The 9,511-nt window shown below is 46.8% G+C and overlaps 1 protein-coding gene across 3 annotated transcripts; it reads right to left on the bottom strand.

Annotated features, from left to right (window-relative positions):
- Positions 1 to 2,473: 2,473 nt before the first annotated feature.
- Positions 2,474 to 8,143, bottom strand: LOC144732250 (elongation factor 1-alpha, somatic form). 3 transcript variants are annotated; one of them, XM_078613678.1, is made up of 8 exons: positions 8,044 to 8,143; positions 5,738 to 5,924; positions 5,003 to 5,182; positions 4,239 to 4,535; positions 3,956 to 4,106; positions 3,591 to 3,847; positions 2,992 to 3,226; positions 2,474 to 2,840 (listed from the first exon to the last, which is right to left on the bottom strand). In XM_078613678.1, the coding sequence occupies exons 2-8, from the start codon at positions 5,879 to 5,881 to the stop codon at positions 2,713 to 2,715; spliced, it is 1,392 nt and encodes a 463-aa protein (XP_078469804.1). In that variant the 5' UTR covers positions 5,882 to 5,924; positions 8,044 to 8,143; the 3' UTR covers positions 2,474 to 2,712. The 3 variants fall into 3 exon arrangements, with proteins under 3 accessions (XP_078469804.1, XP_078469796.1, XP_078469812.1); XM_078613670.1 differs by having other exon boundaries at positions 7,990 to 8,099; XM_078613686.1 differs by having other exon boundaries at positions 7,692 to 8,069.
- Positions 8,144 to 9,511: the final 1,368 nt, after the last annotated feature.

Below are 9,511 nucleotides of genomic sequence, written 5' to 3'. Positions count from 1 at the left end.
AATATCACCAATTAATTGGTTTAATATTTAGTTCATCTGTGAGACACACGACTTTTGGGTTCGGCCACGTCATGATATTGCCAGTCTATGTCGCGAAACCCTCCACCACCCAACATCTACAACAATATTGTATTGTGTATACAAGCATATAACGTGTTAATTATCTTTTAAACGTAACGGTAAGTTTTGCAATGTCGGATGCTGGAAGGTTTCACGACATGACTGCAAAGAGCTATGTGTTAACTAATTTTATTATCTAATTATTAAACATACCACCTGCAAAATCCCTTGATTCTTTTTATGCTACACTTGTATTATGGGTTATGGTTACGACGACGCATCTCAAACCCATGGATCACAGGCTGCGGCGTGGATACTGTGCAGGAGAAATTACTTAAGGGCCCAGTGGCCTCAAGGTTGCCGCGATGTCGCTGCACCGCATTCCGCGCAATAACTAGCAACAGAAAAATGTTCCAGCTTCCAAAAGTTAACGGTCAAGAATGTTTGGTATTTATTGTCTTTTAAGCTAGGACAGTGGAGGCTCTTTCCCCAGCAACGGTGAGCAAGGACTGTAATTGCAGCGCTGCAACCAACTTTTTATTTTGCCATTCCAAGTTTCATCAGGAGTAGAGGGACTTCGTTCGGAATGAAAACAGCAACAAATTAAGCCATGTTGGCTTGAGAGTGATCTGCGAATGGTGTATGAAATGTGCAAGTGACCATTTTTATTTTGAGAAAGCATTAGATTGATAGAATACACGGTTAAAAGCTTAAGAAGCCGAATTATGGTATGAGAAAGACTAGATTTGCAGCTTTCGTGACTGCAAAGATTCCTATTCTTAGGTTTTTTCGGTAAAGTCACGTAGGTAAAAATAAAAATTATAGAAATATTAATATAAATAAAATAATAATAAATCACGTGATTAAAATAAATAAAAATATTAGAAATAATAATTGAAAAAAATTGTGAGTTATTATTTTATTTATATTAGTATTTCTATTTTTTTCTTTTTCCCTACGTGACTTTACCGAAAAAAACCTAAGAATGAGAAAGACCTTGGGCGGAGGAACTTGTACTGAAACCAAGTAAACATGCCAATCTTTGCATATGTGGTTGGAAACGTTGAACCAATGTTGACCAAACGTTCCACGTTCACTGGGTCGTGAGAATTCAGAACGAAACATCAGACCAGGTTGTGTGATGTCACAGGAACCGTTCAATTTGTATTCTAAGAGTATCACGAGCACTGGAACACCGTACAGAGGGGGCATTTCAATTGCGGGGAAAGACGGTGGCCATTAGATCTGGAGATGATGCGGCTGATATCAAGCAGTGAGAGCCAAGGCAGCATCTGAACAAGGGTGGGAAAATGTGGATGTAGTGCCAAAAAGACGGGAAAGAGTAAACAAAATAAACTCCGTTGTCAATAACATTGCCTTAAATTCAAAGTATGTAACAGGTGACGTTTCAGGCAGTATTCCTTCTTCATAGCACATGAATAAATGGCAGTGTATAATGAAAGTTGGAGATTGCACTTGACACTTTAGGGGTCTAATAATAAACAAATGTTTAAGGTTGTTTGAGCAGTTTTGTAAAATGGCACATGAAGTTACCTAATAGTAACGATTGCGTAATATATATGCAGGTTAGCAAAGCGTGGATGCAGATCAAATATCAAGATAGGGGGAGACAGACAAGTCTAAACAAGAACACTGAATTGATTTAAGCAGTTTAAAATGGCAAGTGAATGCCGCCTGGTCAACCCTCTAGCGTCTTGCTTAAAGGGGGGCCATATAAAATTCAGGGGGGGGGGGGCAGTCAATAGTAAACTTACCAGTTATAAAATGCTAAATAGGATCTTTTACGTCGATTGTGGACTTTTCTGCAGCTCGACGTGCATGAGAAACGGAGGCAACGCTAATCACGCAGTTGTACGAAGTGTTGTACAATGACTCCTAAAGTAAAAGGGGAAAGTCTGGGTCTCCCACCTCGTCAGTTTAAGACCACGGCATATTATATGGGAACCTCATTTGCCAGTAAAAAACCAATTATCACTTTGGGGTTGCCACTGAATAAAAGCACCTATAATGGGGCTATATGGATGACTGCAAAATGCAAGAAATTACATTAACCCTCCCATTCTGATATGTACACGCCATAAAGAGCGAAAACTTGATTCGTTCCAGGCTTCATAGTGCAGGGCCCGTCCAACTTTCTCATGTCTCTGCTTGAATGGGCACTGCCACAAAAGCCCATTGTTTTAACCCTTAAACCACTATACATTTACACAAAAACTTCTAACTCAGCGCTACGGTAACAATTTCCTAAAAGTTGAAAAAAATTGGCAGCCCTATGGACTGTAGTTTTAAACTCTACCTCGCATGCCAATCCCACTCGAGTACATTTTAATTTAGCAAATAATCTATACGACCAGTTTCCTGGCAGCATTTAACACCACACAGCAACAAAAGACACGTTCAACTGCAATGTTTATTACTTTAATGTGCGTCACAAATGCTGGACAATCTTTTCCTTCTGTGATGTTTCCACTGCATTTTGATCAACATCATCTTTTCAGCAACTAATAAACTGTGCAGGTTACTCAAAGAAATTAAAAGCGCTTGCATTAAGCACAAAGATGGTGGTCCGCTGAAGGTAATGAAAGACGATGGTCCTCTTCTGGTGACATCTTGGGTGGATTGACAGGCGATTCATTTCGCTTTGCCGGTGGCCTTCTGGGCAGACTTTGTGACCTTCCCAGTTGTGGCAGCCTTCTTCTCGACGGCCTTGATGACACCAACAGCCACCGTCTGCCTCATGTCACGCACGGCAAAGCGTCCTGGAAGGAAAAAAATGCAAAAAAATTGTCAATGTGCCCTCGTCATTACAGCTGCACCCACTGAAATGTTACGCATAAACCGTAAAGCATTTAAAATGTACGTTCATAAACAACTTGGGATAACTCTTAGTCATCTCTCAAGACTACTTACCCAGGGGTGGGTAGTCGGAGAAGCTCTCCACGCACATGGGCTTGCCAGGAACCATGTCAACCATGGCAGCATCCCCAGACTTCAGGAACTTGGGGTTGTCCTCAAGCTTCTTGCCAGAACGACGGTCGATCTTCTCCTTCAGTTCAGCGAACTTGCAAGCAATGTGGGCAGTGTGGCAGTCAACCACAGGCGAGTAGCCGGCGTTGATCTGGCCAGGGTGGTTCAGCACAATCACCTGCACAAAAAGAGTAACAAGATGTTTCATTATCGTTCGCATTCCACACATGCTCAATACATTTAACAAGTCGGCAAAGCTGCCTCAGAATTGTACAAGACATAGCATTGTTCCCTTGGTTACTCAGTGCTATATACATACAAGGGTTGTGGCATATTAATGGAAAGCCCAAGACCCGTCAAGAATGGCCAAAGAAATTCCTGAATCTAAGGAAAAATTGGATGTGCTGGGAGGTAAAGTGTATAGACGAAAAAAAAGCCGATGGGTCAACGTAGAAGTTGACAGCAAGACTCACTTAAGTTCACAACAGGGAAAAACGCACTTGTTCATCTACCCTCGCCTTTGACGACGAACATGTGTTTACCTGGGCGGTGAAGACACCAGCCTCCATGGGCGGGTCGTTCTTGCTGTCACCAGCAACGTTGCCTCGACGCACATCCTTGACGGACACGTTCTTGACGTTGAAGCCAACGTTGTCGCCGGGAACGGCCTCTGTGAGAGCCTCGTGGTGCATCTCCACAGACTTGACCTCAGTGGTGACGTTCACGGGAGCAAAAGTCACCACCATGCCGGGCTTCAAGACACCAGTCTCAACACGACCCACGGGCACTGTGCCAATACCTGGGGGAGGAAAACAAGAATTAAAAATCGAAGCATTTTAAAAATATTGTAAATTAATTGAATTATCCCCAGGCACAACCTCCGCATGAGATAACACCCTTGACATACCGCCAATTTTGTAGACATCCTGGAGGGGCAGGCGGAGGGGCTTGTCGGTGGGGCGGCTCGGGGGCAGGATGGCATCCAGAGCCTCCAGGAGAGTGACACCAGAAGCATTGCCATCCTTGCGCTCGACCTTCCATCCCTTGAACCACGGCATCTATTGTCGGTGTACAAAAAAACCACAGTTAAGAGTACATTCTTGAAAACTTCTGGCACGATAAAAAAAATGGGACAGCTATCCTTTATACAAAACAAAATTTAAAATTTACAGGTGAAGAAATTAAATTACGTTGGTGCTGGCTTCCAGCATGTTGTCTCCATGCCAGCCGGAGATGGGCACAAAGCCCACGGCGGCCGGGTTGTAGCCGATCTTCTTGATGTAGGTGCCGACTTCCTTGACGATCTCGTTGTAACGGTCGGCGCTGTAGGGGGGCTCGGTGGAGTCCATCTTGTTGATGCCGACGATGAGCTGCTTCACACCCAGGGTGTAGGCGAGCAGGGCGTGCTCACGGGTCTGGCCGTTCTTTGAGATACCAGCCTCAAACTCACCGACTCCGGCCGCAACGATCAAGACGGCGCAGTCAGCCTGAAATAATTATGGGTAAAGGGGGGTAAGGGCACAATAAAATGTGAACATTAACACTTGGTTACATTTCAAGACCTATGTTGTTTCAATACTTCCACAAAAATGCTATGACTGAACAGTCCTTTGACAATCCACTACTGGATGAGGGCTCCTCACATTGGCAACAAAACTTTTGTCCGATTATACAGCAATGGTAAGTGCAGTTTAAAGGTACACGGGATCCCGGGTACAATGGATTTTGCTGCACTGCCATATGCTGCTCACACCACCCTACCACAGCCTTCAATGCTGTGCATGGTCACCCCTTGTAGCACAGGCTCAAAGCCTGCCCTCTAACTGGAGACCTGATGACACCTGGCACATTGCTGATTGTTAGGCCGTTGGGCATCAATTACCGAATATTAAAGGTTTAAAAAGTGTGAACATTCATGCAAAGGAGTGGCTGTGCACTGGTGTCACAACCCTACCTGCGATGTCCCGGTGATCATGTTCTTGATGAAGTCCCTGTGGCCAGGAGCGTCGATGATGGTGACGTAGTACTTCTGGGTCTCGAACTTCCACAGAGAGATATCGATGGTGATACCACGCTCACGCTCGGCCTTCAGCTTGTCCAGCACCCAGGCGTACTTGAAGGAGCCCTTGCCCATCTATAAAACACAAAAGTCACAAAAAAATGCTGAGGTACACTTAACAAGTTAATACAAATGGAGCAAGCCTTCCAACTACATGCTCACGCCACTGACAAAGGCCTTAAGAGGAAGCTCAAGCACACCTCGTATTTGTCCAGCTCTTCCACACTAACCAGGCATCTTGGGACAGATGGGAGGACCCATTTTATGCAACCACGCAATCGACCTGCTGATTAGTGGTGTACCAATTAGTTTGGACAGGTGGTAGTTAAAAACACGGCCAAAGTTGAAACTAAAGCCAGGAGATAACTCAATCGGCAACATGGATTGCAAGTCCAGTGTGCTAATAAATATTACACCACAACAGCACCCCTACAAAAACATTACAGGTAGGAACAGGTTCCACACTGCCACCAGAGATTATTTGTCTGTCGTGCATATGTCTGTCGTGCACGAATGCGCTGTCCGACCAAGTTTCAACCTGCCCACTCCGAAGGAACATGTTTAACAAGACTGGTCGAGTACAAATGTGTGTGCATACAACGACTGAGCAGGGGGGCACAGGTCACGTACCTCGGCGGCCTCCTTCTCGAACTTCTCAATGGTACGCTTGTCAATGCCGCCACACTTGTAGATGAGATGGCCGGTACTGGTGGATTTCCCAGAGTCGACATGGCCAATGACGACGATGTTAATGTGGATCTTTTCCTTGCCCATGATGGATGGAGGTGGTTGCCTAGGCCGTCAGCAAATGTGAACGCTGTTGATGACAAAAGGAAAAAGCACGTCAGCCAAACGCCTCATTACAAAAGGGTCAGAGAACATGCAGCCATTAGCAAGTTGGATTCAATGTTACAACAGATTTTCTACTTAATGACTGAAGTGAAACGCCAGCAACAAGCATGTTAATTCATGAGCACCCAACACATTTTCACAACCATTCCAAACATGCTGCAACTACAAACATGCAATGGTTGCAACACTTGCTCTCATAAAAAATTGCCGTTTCACATAAAACAAAGGCACGCTTTGTATCGTCAGCCATATTCCCCACGTTAGCAATTAGGGGTAGACAAGTTTGAGAAATAAGCTGGAGACTGCGGTAAGAAGAGTAAAAAAGGCTGGGCAAAAGGAGCGATTTAAGCCCTGGAGCAAGAGCAGCGGCTAGGAAAACCATCGGAAGGTCCAATGTAGCATCCCAGAGAAATGAGGGTAGTGGTGCTATGGGGGGGGGGGAGCCAGGGAAAAAGCCAACGCAAGGGAGAGAGATGAAAGTGTGCGGGGCGAGTTAGAAAGGACTTGAAAAAGACAACGTAGCAGTGGAGTGAACCAAACCAATTAAAAAGTCGTGGGGGGGGGGGGTGACGAGAAGGGAGAATCAAGCCGAGACAATTGCGCCCCAAGTATAATAAATGTGAGCACGTCAAGAACCAGCAGTGACAGGGGGCTTGACTCCAGCACTCGCTACGTTTGCGAATTACATCCATCTAAAAAAACTCGTCAAAGTAATCAATCGATAATACATGCAGGCAATCGTGCCCCCCCCCCAAACTACAAAAAACTTGTCAAAAGAGCTTCCTGCAATATTGTCGCCTAAACTAGGCACGGTATCTTGGCTAAATTAGCATAATATTACAATAATTAGCAGAAAGGCAGGAGGGTGAAGCCATAGAGGGGGGGCAAGATCACGCCGAGTGAGCCATATGCATAGAGCCGGCAGGGAGGGAGATCTGTAGAGATGTCGGTCAAATAAGTCGCGAGAGATCCTTCAAGAGGCAAAGGAGGAACCAGTAACGAGTAGAAGAGGGGGGGCGGCGAAGCAGAACAGGGCCACGAGGGAGTCGTGTGAGCGGGGGGGCGAAGCGGCCAAAGGCGTGACAACCAACAACCAAGAGATTCGTAAAGACGTCAGCCGGGGGGGGGGGTTGGTAGCCGCAGCAGAGTCTAAGAATGCAGAGTAAACCAAATGAAGGGAGCCGTAAATGCAGAGAGGAGAGCGGAGAGAGCAGTGGGGGCGTGGGTGGACAGGAGCCGGGCCGCCATGTTACACCGCGACAAAATGGCGCCGCTACGTGGAGCCTCCATCCCCGCCCAGACCCCCCCCCCCACACTGCCCCCTCCAAGCATTGCCGAGACCCCCCCGAGATCGTGGGGGGCCGCCCCCCGCGACGATAAACCGGGGGGAGCCCCCCCCCCCCCATCGTTTTTCTCGTCGTCTCCTGCTCGGTAAGGCCCCGGCCATAACGTGGAAGGAGTCTTCCACCCACTCCGCCTCAACCCCCCTCCCCCCCGCGCGGTCTCCAATTTTGTTAAATTAAAAGCATACGAAGCGATTTAATTGTATACCGACAAAGCAGCAATTTGCACACCGAGGTAATCGATTAAAAGTTAGACTAGAAAAAACGACACGCGGTGTTGCGTCACTGACCGGCTGAGCGCGCCGGCATCTTTGCCGGGCCTTGCTTTGTAACCAAATAAAAAACTGAAAATAAAATTACAAAATCCAAAAGTAGTTTAAACCACTCGCCTTTACAGCACGACGGTGCAGGCCGGAGAACACTAAACGAGAAAAGGAAATTAATATATCGCTCTATAGCTAACCACCAGTGGAAGGCCTATAAAGACTTTACAAGTGTATCCGGCCTTGCCACACAAAACCCAACCAACTCAAAACCGCGACACAAATAACACACTAAAGCGTCGAAAAATATCGCAAACTAACATCGCGGCACGACACTACAACATCACCCGCGTCAAAATAACACAATTTCCCAAACGGATGGCCGAAGAAAGTGCGAGATCTTAAACGGATTCCTTTGTGTTACCGCAAGCGAGAAGCCGGCAAAAGCGACGGAGGGCCGCGTTGAGACGAGACCCACCTAAAGATGCCACAAGCGAAAGAGGGAGGCGGTCGGCGTGTCACGTGATTATATAAGCTCCGGTGGGGGGGGCAATGACGTCATCTGCCGCAAGACCCCCCCGACCACCCCCCACCCGCACCCGTCCCCGCTTCAAACTGCTCCCGTCTGGATCGATTACTATTTTGGACGCATAGAATCGATTAGCGATTCGTTCGTAATTAACGGTAATAATTACCAATGGGGTTATTTATCGAGGTGGATGGAAGGCACGAGATGGCCGCCGAGCAGACGGCGGAACTCGACGGCGAGGATACAGAACCGAGAGACATCGCAAACGAAACGCGTACGAAATAGGAATCGATGTCTCAGAATCGATTCTACAACGTGGAATAGAATCGCCATGTGGTATAATCAAATTCTTCGGTTTCACATCCTCATTCATCATCATCGGCCATGGTCTGTCCACTGCTGGCTGAAGGCCTGACCCCACGCCTCTTCCCAGCGTTAACCCCCCTCCTGTCTCTTCTGCACAGACGGATTCGTTATGCGCCGTCTCCACGGCAGTCGGATTACTTGGCCATTTAAAGTATGCACCGACTAACCGATTCCCGCGCGCTCAAAAACCCGCGCGCATCGAATCGTACGGGGCCCCGCCATAGGGATGTGGAATTGTCACCACTGGACAAGGGGCTGCACAAGCTGGAGATGAGCACTGCCTCAATGCGAATTTGGAGCAGGAAAGCAGTTTACACCGTAGGATAAAACATCAGCAGGTTTCGTCGAGTTAAAGGTTCCGATTCTGAATATAATCGGCGACGTTTCGGACAATGGCCCTTCATGGCACATGAGGCCAGAGATGAGAGAATACGATTCGTTGGGTGCACTTTACACCTTGGGGCACGATACATTTGTTGATTAACATATGTATAGTTACCTAAGAGGGCAGCTATTGAACACCACACCACTTACAAGCACGCTTCTAAATAAACTAATGATAACGCTCAAGGTAAAATTAAACGTTGCTGAACGTTGCATTGCCGACGAGCTGGACCATGCTCAAACATCGCCGTTTACAGCAAAATATGCAAAACAAATGGGAATTATTTTCAAGATTTTCAGAAGACCGACTCATCATCATGTCCAGTGGGAGTGACCGGCTGGAAAGGTTAATGGACAAATGGGTATAGCTCATCGGATTCTTCTAGTATAGAGATTATGTAAGCAGAAACTCCTTTCAGTGGCTGCAAAACTTGGGACACAGGATAAACTCGGAGCAAAACAGTGGTCATCATGTAACAACGGAATCCGCTAGAGAATTGGAGACATCGGTCGGAACGACAAACCGGGAGGGAAAAAAAAATCACAGCAGTGGACAACACTGAAAAGTTGCCCAAAGCATCGGAGACACACGGAGCAACGTGGATTGAACAAGCTTATAACCGCAGGTTAACGACATCAAACCAGAGATAAACAACAGGGGGAAGTG

The sequence above is a fragment of the Lampetra planeri genome, chromosome 2 (genome assembly GCF_965212315.1).
Source record: "Lampetra planeri chromosome 2, kcLamPlan1.2.h2, whole genome shotgun sequence".
In the NCBI taxonomy this organism is placed as follows: domain Eukaryota; kingdom Metazoa; phylum Chordata; class Hyperoartia; order Petromyzontiformes; family Petromyzontidae; genus Lampetra; species Lampetra planeri.
This window is presented reverse-complemented; position numbering and strand designations above follow the sequence as displayed.

Coding starts and splice junctions, on each gene's coding strand:
- LOC144732250 (XM_078613678.1), bottom strand. CDS start 5,881: ATGGGCAAGGAAAAGATCCACATTAACATCGTCGTCATTGGCCATGTC. Junction 4,536..5,002: donor TGATCACCGGGACATCGCAG/GTAGGGTTGTGA, acceptor TAATTATTTCAG/GCTGACTGCGCCGTCTTGAT. Junction 3,848..3,955: donor GGATGTCTACAAAATTGGCG/GTATGTCAAGGG, acceptor TTCCTCCCCCAG/GTATTGGCACAGTGCCCGTG.